At 54.3% G+C, this 18238-nt stretch overlaps 1 protein-coding gene and 2 long non-coding RNA genes across 10 annotated transcripts in view; 1 reads left to right on the top strand and 2 right to left on the bottom strand.

Annotated features, from left to right (window-relative positions):
• Positions 1 to 5972: 5972 nt before the first annotated feature.
• LOC128312431 (uncharacterized) lies at positions 5973 to 8653 on the bottom strand. Its single transcript, XR_008291750.1, has 3 exons — positions 8374 to 8653; positions 6191 to 7339; positions 5973 to 6103 (listed from the first exon to the last, which is right to left on the bottom strand). It is a non-coding gene; the product is annotated as an uncharacterized LOC128312431 (long non-coding RNA).
• Positions 6063 to 18067, top strand: LOC113595102 (uncharacterized). The gene is made up of 2 exons (XR_003415554.2): positions 6063 to 6326; positions 17774 to 18067. It is a non-coding gene; the product is annotated as an uncharacterized LOC113595102 (long non-coding RNA).
• Positions 10914 to 18238, bottom strand: part of SSH1 (slingshot protein phosphatase 1) — a 63511-nt gene continuing 56186 nt past the window's right edge. For all 8 annotated transcript variants that reach the window (XM_027044014.2, XM_027044018.2, XM_053206209.1 and 5 more), the window contains one exon: positions 10914 to 16455. In XM_027044014.2, coding sequence (XP_026899815.1) covers positions 15217 to 16455 — 1239 coding nt within the window. In that variant the 3' untranslated portion in view covers positions 10914 to 15216. The remainder of the gene's footprint in view (positions 16456 to 18238) is intronic.

Below are 18238 nucleotides of genomic sequence, written 5' to 3' on the forward strand. Positions count from 1 at the left end.
GTAGGGGCGCCTGGGTGGTGCAGTCGGTTAAGCGTCCGACTTCAGCCAGGTCACGATCTCGCGGTCTGTGAGTTCGAGCCCCGCGTCAGGCTCTGGGCTGATGGCTCAGAGCCTGGAGCCTGTTTCCGATTCTGTGTCTCCCTCTCTCTCTCTGCCCCTCCCCCGTTCATGCTCTGTCTCTCTCTGTCCCAAAAATAAATAAACGTTGGAAAAAAAAAAAAAAAGGCTGCAGGCAGATGAAAGTCGGGACTGCGGGGTCCGTGGAAGTCTTCGCTGAGACCCCACCCCTGCTTCCAAGTTGGTTCGCCCACATGGCTAACAAGCTGGTGTGGCCGTTGGCGGGAGGCCTCAGTTTCTCGTCAGGTGGGCATCTTCCCTGGCTGTTTGAGGGTCCTCATGACATGGTAGCCAGCTTCCCCAGACTGAGACATTCAAGAGCCCACGGCAGAGGCTGCAATGCCGTTTATGACTGAGCTTTGAAAGTCACACACTGTCATTTATGCCTATGCAGGCCAGCCCTGATTCGATATGGAAGTCAGCTTCCTAAAGACGTGACTATGAGCAAGTGTGGATTGCTGGGGCCCCCCTTGGAGATAGGCTACCGTTTCTGAGAATCGGGTCTAAGGAAGGATGGCAGGTGCTACAAACGCATTAGGCATAAAGGTGTTCACCGCAATGTTGTTCAACGGTAAGAAACTGGAAACAACCTATGCGTCCTTCTTTTGAGAAGCCACACAATGGAGTCACGATGATCTGTGTGCATGTGCCGAGAGAAAGAACTGGGAAGACATCATCAAGACATCATCAGACTCTGAGCCCTGGTGATTTCTGTGGGTGGGCGTCGGATTGCGTAGGATAGGTAGCAGATTGCGGCTCAGGGCGCCCAAATGTGGAACCGACGAGGGAAGGGAGCTGGCTCTTCACGTATAAATCCTTCCTGCTGGGCTGCTCACTCCACGACACTCCCAGAAAATTGACGCTGGGCATTTTGGTGACTGAGTGCCTGCATGGCTGAGATACGCCTTTCACCAGGCTAGTTTCAAACCGGAGGTTTAGCGGCTGCCTACAGGGTTTGATTCTGGGTAGTAAACGGTCCAGCTAGGTGTCTGGGTAGTAAATGGTCCAGTAGGTGCTCATCCACCTACACTGATTGGGACACTGAGAATCTTCTGGAGCAGCCAGGATAAGGAAGGGCCGCAGAGATATTACCATTTCCTGCTAATTAGAAACAGACGTTTGTCCCCTGCCCCCTTGCCCTCCACCAGCTCAGTGAGAAATGACCAGTCATTCTTCTTGACCCTCAATACATTAGCCATCCAGGGATTGCAAAGAAAATGAGACCATTTCTGGAAGAAATCTATGGCCGCATCTGTCCCTCTTTCCCTGAGGCTCCCAGGACTCAAGCTTTTAAAAGATGCAAATACAGTTTTTTCTTGTCGCCAGATTGGGGCGGCCCCCTGCAGCTGAAACCAAGTCCTTTCCCAGGGCCTGGGACAGTCACATCCCTCAGGGAGAAGACGCTGGTGGGGTGAGAAGAATTGGATGCTAACCCTTCCTCCGCCTCAGTCAAGCCAGAGGAGATGGAGAAAACGAGCAAGACTTCCTGTTATCATGTTAGCGCCATCGAAGCAGTTTGGCAGACGAGGCTTTGGCAGTGAGCAGACCCCTTTTTGATTTCCATCTCTGCTGAGGACATGCTGTGTGGCCTTGGGCAGGTCCCCCTGCCTCTCTGTGCCTCCATTTCCTCACCGCAAAAAGGAGAGCATTGTGGGGCCTACCTCTCATGGTTGCCATGAGGTCGAACGAGATCCCATTTATTTATTTTTTTTAATTTTTTAACGTTTATTTATTTTTGAGACAGAGAGAGACACAGCATGAACGGGGGAGGGGCAGAGAGAGAGGGAGACACAGAATGGGAAGCAGGCTCCAGGCTCTGAGCCATCAGCCCAGAGCCCGATTTGGGGCTCGAACTCACGGACCGCTTGATCATGACCTGAGCTGAAGTCAGACGCTCAACCGACTGAGCCACCCCGGTGCCCCACGAGATCCCGCTTAAACGCTTAGCAAGGTATACGGCACACGAGAAAAGCATAGTAAATGGCTGTCAGGATCACACTACCGCAGATTCACAAGGTACCGCATTTGGGAATGGGATGACAGCAAGATACTTGGGCTGTAAATGTGGAAAGACCACAGGAACGTGACCAGCGCCCCGTGCTCCTTTTCTCTGCCTAAATTACTTGCACTTGAGAACGGTGGGGGTTTTGTTTTCTTTTTTTTTAAATCACTTCATGGTTGGTTTTTGTTCGTTTGTTTGGTCTTTTTTTTTTTTTAATCCCCAAAGGAGGAGAAGTGTGAAGAATGGAGACTTGGAGTCAGAGCCGAGAGGAATTGGATGCCTGCAGGCGAGACCAGGTCCTGCTGGCCCGGATGGAGCCTTTGTGAGATTAGGAGAGGCTGAATCACTACCATTTCAATTCCTTGTCTCTCGAGCGGGGATAAACAAGACACAGCCAGGCCCACAGGGATGCTGAGGTGAGCTGGGTGATCTGGTATAGACCGCCAAGCCTGTCTCAAACCCTGCCTGTGGGATCTGATTGTATTCAGTGCACCTGCTCTTTGCCTTGGCCTTCAGCCACGCCCCTCACCCCACTAGACACGGTGCACCCGGAGGCCCGCAGGCACGCAGGGCCCGCAGCTGGGATGCTTGCACTGGAGGCCGGAGGACTCAGGAGGCGCCGGGCCACGCGTAGTCTCCTCCAGACTGTGTATCGTGGGCCAGGTAGAAGGAGGAAGAGGGTGGTCCCTGGGGTCCCTGGGAGGGGACCGGGCAGGTGGGCAGGGGAGCATCCTGTGGGCGGGGCTGTAGAAGGCAGCGCTGCCCATAGTCCCCAACCTGGCCTAGAGAGACCCCCTCCCTGCCTCCTGGGGCTGCAGAAACCATCCGGATTGCCACCCCTGGGAGGCTTCTGGACCCACAGGGGTGGGGACATGAGTGACAGGGGCCCTTCCTTCTTGCACTTTGGGAGCTTCTAATAACACCCCAAGCCCAGAGGCTGCTGACCTCGTGTTTCCCCTTCACCTCCCTATGAGAAAACAAGGACCTCAGCAAAGGGGCTGTTTCTACTGCTCTCTTCCAACCCCTCCCACCCACTCTCTCAGCCTTAGGGAGACCCCTGCCTTGTCTACCCAGAAGCCAGGCCCTGCTGATTGTTTTGGGGCTGAGCAGGGAGAATGGCTAAGGCTACAGCTGGACCCAGCAAGATACACGCTCTGTGACCTTGGACAAGTCACTGGCCCTCTCTGGGCCTCAGTTTCCCCGTCTTTGGAGACAGGAGCTATCCTGTAAAAACTGTGGCCCCATCTGCGAGTGCCTTTATAGAGCACTTACTGTATGCTCCACAGGTACATTTATAGAGCACTTACTATATGCTTCACCCTTCACCTGCTTCCCAACAATCCTTTGAGGGCACTAGTGTTACTGACAGTCCAATGTCCAGGAAGTGAGGCTCAGAGAGGTGGGGTGACATGTCCACAGGTACACAGCTAGGAGTAGTGGTGCTCGGCTTGAACCCTGCTCTCCTGTTTGACTAGCTTCAACCTCTTGGGGTGCAGGCCTAACTCTGGAGGGGCTTCCACTGCCACTCCAACCTTCCCTACCTCCTTTCCAGCCTCTGCAGGGAGAGGCTAGCCGGGAGGAGCTGCCATCCCACCTCCACTGGGCTCAGCACAAAGGCTGAGACAGGGCCTTGGCTCCATCCCCATTTAGTCGGGAAGTGAAGTGGAAAAACACCCGAGAGCCGGCTCCGGGTGGGGAGGGCGTTCTGGGAACTGCTTCGGCTCTCTGGGCCCACAGCCAAACAGCCACAGAAACGAGATTCAGTTCCTTCAGCAATCTCAGCGCCCACCATGTGCCTGGTATGGAGCAAGGCCCTGGGGTAGAGTAGAAAAAGTGGGAGAACTCACCCCAAATCACGGAAGCCCATGTTTATGGGGGACTTACCATGTGGATGCTCATTTAATCCCAACCACACCAACTGATTGGTGCTGTTATTATCCCCAAGTGACAGATCTGGAAAACGAGGCCTGAGAAGGAAAGTGAGCTGTCCGAGGCCACACGGCCAGTCAGTATTGGAGCTCAGATTTGGAACCCTCACCGCCTGACTTTGAACCTGAATTATCTCTCTGCAGTGTTGTTTACTGAACACCTACCCTGTGCAGTCAGTGTAGGTCATCTCCACCCCTCCCCACAGACTGTAACCCTATTTTACAGAGAGGAAAACGGAGGCTCAGAGAGGTTAGGTAATTGGGCCAACGTCACACGGCCAGGAAGCAGCAGAGGAAAGATTCAACGAGATCTACCTGCCTCCCCCAAACCTCTAATGGCCCCAGAGGGGAAGAGGTCAGCCCCATCATTCGTCATTTATTTATTTATCCGTTCATCGAACAAATAGTTATTGAGTGCCTATTATGTCAGACCCAGGGTGAGCCACAATAAACCTGACTCAGCACCCAACCTAAGGGGCTTACAGTCTTGCACAGGCCAGTGGGGTACTCCGACTAAATACTTCTCTCTTCCAGATGTGGGTGGGGGTAGGGAGTGGGGGGTGGGGAGTGGAGGGCCGGCTGCTGTTAGGGATGGCTTCCTGGAAGAGGTGGTTCTGGAAGTCTGTCTCCCTTCTGGCTGGGCTACCCGGGTAAATCATTCAACTTCTGAGTCTCTTCACCTGAACAATGGTGATGACAAAGCCACCTTGTCTGGTATGGCTCAAGACTTGTCACCTGTTATAACTAACGTTATGATCTCAACCTAGCTGCCACTGCAGGGCGGAGAAAGTGGGCACAGGGAAGAGGTGTGGTACCGCTGAAGTCTGGGCCCTGGGCAGGCCCGGGGAGAGTGCTAAAACTCTTGGAGGGCAGGAACACAGGCAAACAGGGGAGGGCCCAAAGGCCCCAGACAGGGTGTGGCCTTCATAAGTCTAGGGCCAGAACCATGACCTCAGCTGGACCTCTGGGGCTTCCAGCAGGAATGAGGTCAGCACTGGGGGCGTGTGGCCTGAAAAAAGGAGTGGACCTGTCGAGGTGTTCAAGAAACTAAGAGAAGCAGCAAAGGGCGGGGGTGGTGGGGGTGGTGGAAGATTCTGGGCTTAAAGCTCTCTAGTGTTGGTATAACCTGGATTCAAATCCAGATCAGACACTCACTAGTGACCTCGGGCAGGTCACCTACCTGAGCTTCTGTTTTCTTCCTGTAGAAAATGTGTTAATACCTGCATTCCCAGCTGGACGTTCGGGATCAGATTTTAACAGGTTTTGTTTTTTTTTTTTTGGTTTTCTTTTTTTGACAAATGCATGTATAGCAAGTACCACGGGCCTTTTATGCATGCGTATTTTTAATGAGAGGTATGTGGCTCAGTCGCTGGCTCATGCACCAGGAGCGCAGCTATTGTCGCTGTGGACATCATGTGATTTTGATACAATGACTGTGTTTTACTTTCTAATCAGGAAAAACAACAATAACAACCAGGAAAGCAAATTCCATTTTAGGAGCGGGATGGGGCCTAGGGCAGATCTGGGAGCTGGGCTGTGAGCGAGCTAGATCAGGATGAGAATTCGGGGCAGTCGGGGGGTGGGGGGGGGGGGTGAGGAGAGGAGGGGAAGCCCTGCTAAGGCTTCGCGCTGGCCAGCGATCTTCTCCCAGGATCTCCAGGAAGAAACTCGGGAATCGGGAATTCTTCTTCCCTACGGGGCCGAGTCTCTGGAAGCCGCCTAGACACAGTGTGCGCATGCGTGTGCGCGCCTGCGCGTGCACGTGTCGCGGGGAGGTTTCCCAGATCGCTGTCCGGCTCCAGTCCTGCTCTGTCTCGCGCGCTCTCAGCCCCAGCCTCCCTTGCCCGGCCCCGGCCCCACTGCCAGCCGCCGGCCACAGCCGTTTGTTGTGGCAGATGTTCGGCTGTGCCATGGCAACGCCAGAACAGGATGTACCTCTGGATCGCGGCAGGGACCAGCCCACGCTCACGGGCCGCCCACGCCGTTCCCTTCCCCGGAGGCTTGTGAAGAACCACGCGGGTCCGGGTCCGGGTGGGGGGACGGACGGTGTTTGTATCTGGAGAGAGGCAGAGGCAGGTTCCTCCGAGGGGTCAGGGCAGGGGGAGGGGGAGCGTATGTGTGCGCATCCCAGCCGAGTACCTACCCGCTCTGCCCTCCAGAGCCGTGCACAGGAAGCAGGGTGGGGAGGAGAGCCGTCCATCAGCGGCGTCTGATCTGTGGGCGTCTGGCTGGAGACCAGCGTCCTCCCCGCTGGAGGATTACTCTGTGTCGGGCCCGTGGTAAGTACTTTATGTAACAAATTACAGTACGATTCGGGGGCACGTACTTTGTGCTCGCCTTTTATCACATCACTATGAGGTTATTTTTGTTCTTCGTCTTAAGAAACTTGAGTCCCAGGGAGGTGAAGTCGCTTGCTCCAGGTCACAGCATAGGTGAGTCAGGGAGCTCGTGCTGGGACCCCGGCCTGCCTTGTTCCGAAGCCCTTGGTTGGAAGGGGGATCCTGCCGGGGCTGGCTACATGATTTGCAGGGCCCAACGCAAAATGGAAAGGCCTGGCCTTTGTCGAGGAATTACGGGGATTTCAGAAGAGCGATAGCGGAGACTTAGGCCAATCGCGATGCCCTTGTTAAGTGCAGAGTCCTGTGCCGCCGACCACGAAGCCAGCCCTGGACGCTGCCCTGCCACGCCAGATACTCAGAGGGTGGGCCTGAGCAGCCTGGAGAAGCTCACAGACCAGGGTACTGAGGCACTGCCATCCGGGATCTCCCTGTCCGTTCCCGGGCCGTGCTAGCTCGTCAGAGGAGCCCAAAGACCTTCCCCCGCAAAATGCCTAGCCCAGTCCCCTGGAACCAGGAGCCTGGGAGCTTGTCCTGCGAATTGTAGCTCAACACAAAAGCATCCTTTCATTAGCTCTTTATGTTTCCCTTTTTAACTTTATTTATTTATTTTTGTAAAAGTTTGTATTTATTTAAGTAATCTCTGTACCCCCAAATGGGGCTCCAATTTGCAACCCTGAGATCAAGAGTTACATGCTTTCTGACTGAGCCAGCCAGGCCCCCCCCCCTTTTTTTTAATAAAAGTAACACAACCCTGCTTGCTGCACAGATGTTGGAAAATAGGTAAAAGGAGGAAAAAACATAAACCTTGAATCCTACCTGTCCAGCTCCCATTTCCGTTAGCAGGTGGTATATTTCCTTCTTGTCTTTTGCAAGAGGGTTTTCTGTCAGGACCCCCCAGGGATGAAACAGATGGCCTCCTCTTTGTCCCCAGGGCATGACACATGGCAGGGGAGCTGAGAATGGGGGAAGAATGCAAGAATGGATGGATGTGATAAAGGGACCTGGCTTGGGTGACCTTTCAGATTCTTTTGGACTCTGAACAACTCAGGATTCTTAGAGTCATAGCTAATGCCCTGTATTGACCTAAGTTTCAGTCAAATGTGCCAAGCCCTTGCTGGGGTCCAGGTGGTGACAGACACTGCCCTTGCCCCGGAGGAACTTGGTTTAGGCAGGCATGGGTGTCCCCAAACTTTCTAGGCCTTGGTGAATGAAACTAGGGTTCACTGTCACAGCGTGTTTCATTCATTTGCTCACTCGTTCACAATCATGAGGTATTTATTGAGCACCTGCTATGCTAAGCATTCCACTAAGTACACGGTGGGCTATTATCTTTGGGGAGAGGGTGGTGGGGTAGAAAGTAGATGAATTTGGAGTCAGACACCCTGGACCTCTGTCCCTTTCTGGCTGGGGGGCTCTGACCCATACTCCCTAACCCTCAGAGCTTCCAACCGTCATTTGTAAAACGGGCTCATATCTGCTGTGCGGACCACCGCTTGTCAGTAGTAGGTGCTCGGTGTACATTACTTCCTTCCTGCCTCCCTCCCGTCCGTCCCTCCTGCCCAGTACCAACAATAACGGCCACCATCGATTCGGCGTGGACGGCGTGCCAGGCAAAAGGGGGTTCCGTACATTATCGGCTAATTCTCAAATCACCGGCTCCATGAGGTAGGTGACATTGTTCTTAACCCATTGATATCCGATTTCAAAACTAGAGGGAGCTCACCACCTCCAGCATACCACCTGCAGGAGAACGTGTCTCTTAGCACCAGGGCCCCCTGCATCCTTTTCTGTGCCCGGAGGCTGCTTGTGCCAACACCAACATTTTATCTGCAGGAACCGTGTACAACAAGAAGACTTTCAAGCTGAAATGGGACCCTTTATAGATATACTTCAGGATGCATGAGCAGTTTCCCTTTAAAGGCAAAAAAAAAAAAAAAAAAAAAACACCCCAAAAATGGTGGATACGACTTGGGCAAGAGACACACACCTTATGTTGTCCAAATAGCCTTTGGAGCTGGACGTAGGTCAGGTTTCCCAGGGGCGGGAGGGAGGCTTCATTTCTGACTCCTGTGCTTTCTTGCTGACACCTATAGGGAGATCAAGAATGCAGCTTCAGCTTGCTTGGCAAGGTTTTAGGTGGGGAAGAAGCAGTACTGACTGGCTTCACCGCTTTCCACATGTGACCACGGGCCAGTCACTTACACTCTGCAGGCCCGTCTCTTCACACGTAAACTGCGGGTAACATCAACTGTCTGAAGGACTCAATGGGACTCAATGGGACTCCTTCCATGAAGTGCTGGGTACACAGAAGGACCAGTAGAATCTGCTCCCTACCGCTGGGGCGCAGGGTGCGTGGCTGGTCTTTCCTGGGCAGGAGACGTCTTTAGGAAGGGCTTCCCCTCCCAGTGCCTTCCGAAATGCTGTTCTCCAAGCTCTGCCTTCTGGAGCCCCCTCCATGCATCTTGCCAAGAGGGGCTTCTCTGGGCGTAAACACAAACAGGCAGGAGCGTCCTCGTGTGCAAAACTACCCCCCCCTCCCCCCGGCTGGAGGCGTGATCTGGGATCTCGCTCCACCTCAGGACTGTTACTCTTGAGGGTGAAATCGGGGTAAAGACAGCCAAATGTAGGAACATTCTGCTAGGGCCCTGGGTAAATGAGTATCTGGTGGGTTTTGGCAACACCCCCGCATTCTGTTAGAGGGATGTGGGTGTTGTCTCTAGAAAGCATGCATGGAATGTGATTGTAACCAGCTAAGTGGAAGCCTGCTCCACTGTGTCACATTCTTATTTTGATGGTGTTTGAACTTGGCCTTTAGAATTCCCAGGGAATCCATCAGGAACATACAGAGTGCTGGGCCCGATCCCTGGGCTCTGATTCATATTTGGAGCCTGAAGAGAATTTATGAGGTGTCTCCAGCCTTGCCAACGAAGACTGTCCTGAACCATGACCCTCGGTGGTTTGATTTCAAAAACATCTTACAGAAAGGACTGCCCCGCAGCTTCCTGGCGTGGCCCATTAGAACCACCTCCCCAAAACTTCTGCTTTGATTTCATACTCAAGAAGCAATTCCTGACCATAGTTTGGCTTCAAATGTAGATTCGCCTAGAGGACTCAATGTGCTAACTGGCAAGGGAGAGTAATCTGACCTGCTTGACGGCTAATAATTCTTGTTCTAAAGTAATCAGCTTGCATTCTGGTTTATCCATCTGTCTTCTGGGAGTCCAGGTGACAGACCCAGCAAGCCGGGATGAACTCAACGAAGTATTTCGCGGATCCACAGGCACTGGAATTCAGTGGTCGCGCCAAGGTCCCTGTGGCAGACGGTGCTGCCCGCCAAGCACGTGTGCCCGCACACCTCCCGGCGGTCTGGATGTGTGATGTATTGCGTCCAAAGGCCGTGAAGAATGAGAGTCCCCATGCTCTTTCCCCCGACTGCACAGCCAGAAGCAAAGAACACCAAGATAGCACAGGGTTTAAAACGCCAAGTAGCTCAGCTTCATGAGTCACCAAGGCTGGAGAGCCACCCAAAGGTCCTGACCTGCCATGGATTGTGACCTGGGCGTGAGATAAGCCTCTGTTGTGTGTAGCAACTGAAGTTCCCTGGGATTCCTGCCTCGGTCGCTAGCGATAATCAGCCTCCACAGTCCCCTCCCCCGTGACGTGTGGCTGGCATAGCTTAGGTGGGTCTGAGGAGCACACGCTAGTTAGCTGTCTTCTGCTTGTGCAAGAAGAGACACCAGCCAGCGTCCAAGTCCCATGACCACCCACAAGTGGGCCTGTTCTTCCTCACTGACAAAACCAGGAGGAAAACCAGACAATTCCTGGAGGAGCTCACATTTCTGCCCTTGGTTCTTTCTTCGGTCTAACGTGTCTGGGTTTTTCGTACAGGGCTTAGTGCACAGTAGGTGCTCAGTAAAGACTGGCTGTCGGGATGACGCAGCTATGTCTGACTGTCTTGGCAAGGATTGAAGAAGCAGTTTCCTTTTGCACAAGTTCATAGGTCATCAAACACGTATAAAGAAAAAGTTTATTCTCATCACGAGAAGCACACGAACTATTACAGTACGCACCAACAGAAGAAAAAGTGCGTTATGCATCTTCTACTGCAAATTCACAGTACAAAAGATACTGCCTTTTAAATATATATATATATAAAAAAACAAGAAGAAAAACAATATAATAAAAAAAAAATCATCCATACCGTAACGCAACACGCTGGAACCCACTGGCAGCTTCTGAAAACCAAAGAACTTATCTTGTAGAGTTCCTGATTTTGCAGGGGGTGGTGCCTGCACCTGCGTTTTGTTGCAGAGAGCTCAGGACACCGGCACGGGGTGGGGGGGAGACAGGGTGGCCTCGGTGGTAAGAGATCTCTGTGAGACAAGAGTACAATCGTGTGACGGGGCGGGATGCCACCCCCCAGCTGGCTAGCAAACCAAATTCCGTGCTTTCCTTGCAACTGTGGGGCGCGGCGTGAGCCAGCGCCTGCCTTGCCTGCAGGAACCCCTGATGCTCTTGGACACCTGCAGGTCCCCCCACCCCCACCCCACGCACGACCGCGCAGCAGATGAGCGCATGCATGGGGCAGGGCGAGCTCCGGCCCGCACGCCAACCACCACCGACAAGGCAAAGGTCCAATCACAGGTGAGAGCTTAACAGTTTCCCATAAATACACAGTATTCGTAAACTATTATTAAGGCACTCAATTGTAAAACAACAATTACAGTGTCGGAAGAGGGGGGAGGAAGCAGCCACCTTTTTGTGTGGCATGGCCAACACAAAGGACCGCGGAGGGCTGGAGGGCTGGTTATAAAGACTCCTATTTAAGAGACTGACTGAGGCCAGGGCACCGGCTGCAAGACAAAACGTGGTCACGTCCAGGTCTGCTGTGGGGACCGCTGCACAGCCCCACTCCAGATGGGTCAAGGTGGTCCGCTTCGGACTCGGGGGACACGGCGTGGATGTGGGTGGGACAGAAGTGGCCCACAGGATGATGTGAGCCAGCTGTAGATCTATCGATGCGGCGTGAACTCCTACACACGGGGATTCAGTTACGGAACGCACACAGTAAGACCAAGTAGCTGAGCCTGGGGGTCGATCAACTACCTGTGTTTGGCATGCAGCATCGGCAAGAACCTGCGGGGTGGGAGCAGAGCAGGTGAACCTGCACCATGCTGTGTCACAAACTCCTTAGCCTGCCTAGTGCTTCTGTCCTCGCTGTGTCTGCGGGAAGCCCCGCCAGGTGGCAAGCCAGAGGAGCGCTGGGTGAAATGTATTCCAGCACCGGGCATTTCCTGTCAACAGAGGGCACGTCTCTCTTCAGACACCTTGGGTAAGGTTACTTCTATGACCTTGACGATGTAGCATTTCTTCTCACTGGGGAGAAATGGTCCCAGGGGAGCAGGGCGAGTCATGAACCTTCTGGGATCTGGCCGGTGTGGAGAGACAGGGGTGCCTAAGTCCAGGGCTGTCCTGAAGAGGTTAATTCTGTGGCATCCTCTGGGCTTATCCGGGAGGGAAAAGGCTCTAGAAGGGGCTAGAATGGTTTTTGGCGAGAGGTGTGGGGGGGGGGAACAGAAGAGGCTGGCACAGTGCAGCCCTCTGTGAGCAGCTAGTGAGCGATCTCATGCATGACGGACAGGGTACCGCTACCCACTACCCAGGAGCCTGCTGTTGGGCACCCAGAGCTCGGCATGGGTCCCCACACCGTGAGATCAAAGCAGCAGGGAATGCCAAGAGTGGGCAACTTTGTTCTCAAGTTCACGCGGTGATGGACATCGCTCCAAGGCCCTGCAGTAGCTACCCGGCCAAGAAACTGAAATCGGCATTGTCAGATCATGACCAGGGGGTCCTGTGGTTTCTCTCTCCGTGACCAGTTTCCCCCGAATACTTAAAGCTTCACAAGAAGATCCTCCCCGCCCCGAATCAACGCAAGATGAACATCTGGGGAAGCTGAGTCTAACTTCTGGCATGCCACAGGAATTAAAGCAAAAGAGAGAGAGCCGAGACAGTACGTGAAAAGCGGTTCAAGGCTCAGGGAGATCATCAAGCTGACTTAGAAAACTTTTGCTCTCTGTTTCAGCAAGGGCGTTCTCCGAAGTGGGTGGTCACCAAAACCAACGACTTTCACAGCAAAGACCCCGCCTCTAACTTGTGCCACCCATGTTCAGGATTCTCGCCATCAGCAAGGAAGACGAGACGGGGCATCGGTCAAGACACGGCATGTCGTGTGGCACAAACTTCCTCTTCCAGGGGCCAGCGTGAGCCTGTCTTTGCCAGGGTGCCCCCAAGCCTGGCGGGGTGTTCTTGCTCCTCCGGGTCTGGGAGAAAAGCTTTGATCCTTTCCTCCAGGCCAGAGTGGTAGCCATTAAATCAAGAGGGCTTCATTTTGCTCTGATAATGGGGCCCTGGGCCCTGGTCTGTGTAGACGCTGAAAGGCGAGCCATGCTCCTGAAGACAAATGGGCAACCGGAAGCCAAAGACTCATTCAAATTCCTAATCCTCCTCCTACACTTTGAAAATTAAAAATATCCGGTTCTCACACACAGACCTGGTCTTAAAAGAGCAACCCAAGCCTGTCAGCGTCAAATCTAAAGGATTATTTTGACACAAAAATTGAGCCACCACATGAAATTTAATTTGGCAAAACGTATTGAACTTGGTATGTTTTTTGAGAATATGTTTCTTTTGGCCAGGGCGGTGGCGGGAGTGGGGGGGGGGGCGGGGTACCCAAAAGGGTTTTCAGGAAGAAGCAGATAATCACCTTTTAAGGTGGTTTGGATTGACAGGTGGGAAAATAAATTCCTATAAAGTAACGTAATGTTAGAAAAAAAAATGATAAAAAATAAAAATAAAAAAGAATGCCAGAGAGGAAAAGTTCCTGGAGAGAGCATTTTTGCACAGACTCTACCCGCTAGTTGGAATGTGGATCACCCTTGTTCCTGAAGATCCTTCCCGGAGTGCTCTCGGGGGGCCCAGGTCTGACCAACGTAAAACGTAAGAGGGACTCCGCCCACTTTCGGAGCTTGGCTGGGCCCAGGAGGCTTGTAGTTTCACTGAACCAATCTGGCCGCCAGCGGAGAGCCAGCTATACTCCGGGAAAGCTTCGACCAGCAGCGCCCTCGCACCTACACAGCGACCCTACCCTGCGTGAGAGCCGCGTGGGGGGGGGGGGGGTGGGTGCTGGCAAGGTCTGGGTTGGGAGAAGGCAAGGGTTTGGCTTGAGGTGTCCAAGAGGCAGGGAGGGCCTTCAGATTCGCCAGTTTTGTTCTGGAGCCCCGAGGTGTCGAATAAAGCCCAGGGTCCGCAAACTTTATAAAGGGCTGGAGGGTATCTTAAGCTTTGCTGGCTACCTGGCACCTGTTGCGTATTGTTATTTTTTTTGTAACCTCTTAAAAATGTTCTTGGCCCATGGGTCCGTACACCAGTTTTCTGCCTCCTTGGATGAAACCTTTCTGCCTTACCCACCGAGCCTCTTTTCTCTCTCTCCAAAATATTTTAACAGGGGCTCCGCACAACACCTGCGGAGCCCCTCCCCCACCGCCACCCCCCCCCCCCCCCCCCAGCCCGGAGCCAGTGACAGCATGACGTGTGCAGCTCACTGGATTCTGAAAGGAGGCTACCTGGAGCCCAGGCCGGGACTACAGACCTCTCCTCCGCTCTGGCCTCACCGGGAGGAAGAGCCAGAGAGAAACAGGAAGCAGTGTCCTCACCTAAGGAAGGGGCAGCTGTAAACATCTGGGAAGCTTTTCCATCATCTCGTTTCTCTGAGAAGCTGCTGCAGAGTCGCTCCCCAGGAGGGAGACCCCCTCTGCCTCCCCAAACACGCTCCTGTGACCCAAGGAACCCGAGGGCTGGGGCTCCTGGAGGACGATCGATCCAAGTGGCAGCACCACCGTCCCCACCAGACGCTCAGTCACTTCCAAAGCCTCAACACAACCGCACCGGGTCCAGCAGCGGATGAGGGACCTGCAGTGCGTCGTGGGTCCTCCTCCCCAGGTTGGGGGCAGTTTAAACTTTGCCATTGGCAACGACCAAGGACGTCACGTACGTTCCCGCCCCCCCTGCCCCTCGCCCCGGTGCTGACCAGACGCGCATCACTCAGCGGTAACAACACAACCAGGACAAAGAAGTCAACCGTACGGATGATCTCCACGCGCCATAGAGTTGGTTCAACAACGGCACTGGACGACTTCGTGTTCACTTTACCTAGCGGCACGTGGTGCGGTCGACTTAAAAGTCTTAACGCTTTTTGGGGTGGTTTTTTTTTTTTTGGTGGGGACCAAAGAAAAAACTCTCTTTTGGAAAAAACCTTTTCTGACACAGCATCATTCCCCGGAACGAGCCTGGGTCACTGTTGTATCTTAAAAACAAAAAGCACAGCAAGAACAGAGGTAGGACTTAATATTGCCATCCAAGGGTTTCCCCGCGAGGGCCTGAATGAGCTAGGAACGTGCGCGTGGTGACGGAGCCATCTCGGCTCCCGTTCTTTCGCACGGTGCCAAGGGAGTACTTTCGATGTGTCTGCACATCTGTATATGCTTTTTTTAAAACAGGATTCTTCCTGAAACCACAGGACCTGGGGATCAGGGTTTTGTATCTACTGGCCGACGGCTTCTGGCTCTCCAGGGCCACACAGCTGGCTTCTTCCCCCTTTCTTCTTGGGCTACATTATTTTTTGTCTCTTCCCCTCCTCTCTGTGGCAAGAGGGGGAAAGTCCGAGCGTCCACTGTTTAGGAGAAATCAAGATACAAGGGGCTGACCAAAACCCCCAGTGAAACGCACGGAGGGATCACGTGATGGCATCCGTCCAAATGCTGCAAGAGGCGGGTCAGCTCCTGCTCAGCCACAAGGGGCTTCTCAAGTTTTCTGAAGCGGGTTTCCCTGATGGCGGAGAGGCTGCAGCTGGGTTCCTTGGGTTTGCCCGGGGCTCACAAGGGAAGGAAGACTCGCCCAACTTAGCGTCCCGGGAGTCGGCGAGGGTGGACGCGTCCGCCTCACCGGACAGGTCTTCTGTCGAGAAGTTGAGACTTCCGAGCTTGGCCAGAGAGTGTGAGCGTTTCAGCGGGGAGGAAACGGTGAGGCCCGCCAGCCGGAGACGGGTCTCGATCTCCTGCGTCCGCTGCTTCACGAGCCCAGGCTTGCCTCGGACGCTGTGGATGCTGTCGCTGCTGGAGCTCCGGGTCAGGTTGGAGCTCATGGAGGAGGAGGTGGGGGTGTAGCAGATCGTCTTCAGGAAGTCTTTTGAGAAATGACTGGTGTGATCCAGGCGGCAGAGGAAGGGGGTGGGACTCTTGAGTGGGGCTCCTTCAAGTGGAGCGGGGAGGGCCTCTGACTTCTCGTCACTCCCAGAGAGGCGAGGCAGCGGCAGGGGCCCCGGCGGAGCGGGGTTCTCCTCGGGGATGCTGGCCTCCAGCCTGCTGGTCGTGCCGTCCCTGGAGGGAGAAGCCGGGTCTGCGGGCGTGCCCTTTAACCTCTCCAGTTCTTTGGTGTGCTTCCGGACCAAGCCCGCCTTCTGCAGCTGAATGATGGATTCCTGGTGCTGCATCAAGTAGCTGTTGGTGGTTGGTTTCTCAGCTTCTTTACTGAACAGAAGCCGCAGGTCCTTGGCTGGCTTCGGATCTTTCTTGGATGGGGATTCATCCTTCGCCACTTCCATGCTTGGAGGGTTCTTATCACAGTGAGAGTTCTTCAAAAGGAGGGACTTTGGCAGGGCTCTTTGGGTTTCTCTGGAAGGTTCCGAAAGGCTAGCCAGTAGCTCTGGGGCAGCTTCAGCCCCAGAGCCACCACCGTCTGACCTCCTCGAGCCTGCTGGTGGTAGGAAAGGGGGACTTTCGCTTGGGCCAGAGGCCAGTCTCTCTAAAGCTCGGGCCCTGCTGGACGTGTAGGCCACAGGGGAAGATGTGAGGTGGGGCAGGAAGGTCGGCTGGGTACAGATGGCGGGGGCACCGGGGTTCTCGCCCTGCTCCCTGAAGGCCTCAGGAGCCCCGCTGGCTGTAGGGTACATGCAGTCGGCACAGGATTTGTAGGAAGGCTTCACCTTGTTAAGGATCCCGAATATAGCATCGTGCTGAAAGGAGACGAGAATGCGGTGAGTATACGGTAACGGGCCAGCGGCCACAGAACACGAGGAGGGCGTGGGGTGGGGCTGGGGCAGGCACTGGAGAGGGAGCCCCCGCTTCAGCCAGTGCAGGAACAGAGGCCTCTCAGAACCACCTGGGCCATGAACAGTGGCGGTTAGGGATGCCGAACCAAACTTTCCAGAAGCTACATGCCCACGATCCCGGGGAAATCTCCGGCCACACAGCCAGCAGGGTGGTCAGGAGCAAGGCCTGCTCAACCCCACCTCCGCCATCTCACGTGGATGCCTCCCCCGTCCTTTCCCTCTCGGAACAAATCTGTGCTTGGGGAATATGTGGCCTGCAAACGGGGCTCTGCCCTTCTAGCATGAATACAGCACGGCTCCAAAGAACCACCATGTAGCTGTGGACTCTGGTCTTCACAGTGAGGTGGCAAAGGGCAAAAATGGCTTTGGAAAGACCCTCTTAATCTTACCCACCCAAATACAGGTGCCCATAGTCTCGGATGAGGGAGCCATGCTGAGGTGGTTCTTTTTTGTTTGTTTGTTTATTTATTTGGGGGGAGGGGCAGAGAGCGAGGGAGACAGAGGACCGGAAGCGGGCTCTGCACTGCGAGCACAGAGCCTGACACAGGGCTCAAACTCACGAAGCACGAGATCAGGACCTGAGCCGAGGTCAGACGCTTAAGGGACTGAGCCACCCAGGTGCCCCTAAGGTGCGTTTTACGTACCAAGGGAGAACACATTTGCGATGTTTTCTGAGGAAAACCACCTGCCTCTAGGTCAGTGTGACCTGTGCCTCCACACTGTGCCCTTCTGATGGGCGGGGCACCTGCTCACCTCCCTCATGTGCCCATAGGGCTGCTCCTATGGGCGGCGGTGGGGGAGGCCGACCCTCACCCCGACAGTGGTTTAGCTGTGAGATTCCCAAGCTGGTCTGAAACAAAGGCTTTTTGGCGAAGGGCTGATATTGTAGGTTTCTCCGTGTCCTGCCACTGGCCCTGACCGTCAAGGATTAATCCCATCTGGTGTCACAGATGTAGGTCCCCCAAGCTAAGAAGTCACGGGGTAGTCCAGTCCTGGAGGAATCCTAAGGAAACCCAGCCATGATTCCTCGAGGCTGCAGGGGAGCATATGGAGAGCGTGCGGTGGGGGAGGCGGGGGGGGCCTGGTCTCCCGCGGAATCCTAGCCTACTCAGGACTCCTGGGGCCGGCTTCCAGGTCAACCAGTGAGACCAGATCACTTCCGACCTACAGCCTGAACTCGCAACCCGGAACTCTGACCAAAGTTTTCTTCTAAAACCTTCAGGACCTAACGTTCTAACACGTGGTGAAATGATCCCATGGTGGGAGATTTAAGACCACCTTTCGGAGCCCGAGGAGCAACAGGCTGGGAGAGAAGTCACTCGTCCAGCTCCTACTTAGGGAGCACCTGTCACACATCATGAGCTGTATCAGGCGCAGGGGCTGCAAACAAGACATGGTCCCCGCCCGCAGAGGGTCTACTGTCTTCTAGTGAAAACGGACCCGGACGCTGAGTGAAGGGATAGTCTTACAGATGAACCCTCACCAACCTGGAGCCATAGCTCACAAACAAGAGTTGTGTGTCTTGGTCCTATTCCCTTGATCACGTCACCCGTTCAATCAAATTCTGGCCAGGGAAGGCAGGCTGTGTCCTTCACGTACCTTCTTACCCAAGCTGCTCGTCTCCTCCATTCTGCGACTCACCCCATGCCCTCTGAGACTGATGGAGGCACTACTGTCCTGGGCAGAG

The sequence above is a fragment of the Acinonyx jubatus genome, chromosome D3 (genome assembly GCF_027475565.1).
Source record: "Acinonyx jubatus isolate Ajub_Pintada_27869175 chromosome D3, VMU_Ajub_asm_v1.0, whole genome shotgun sequence".
NCBI lineage: Eukaryota > Metazoa > Chordata > Mammalia > Carnivora > Felidae > Acinonyx > Acinonyx jubatus.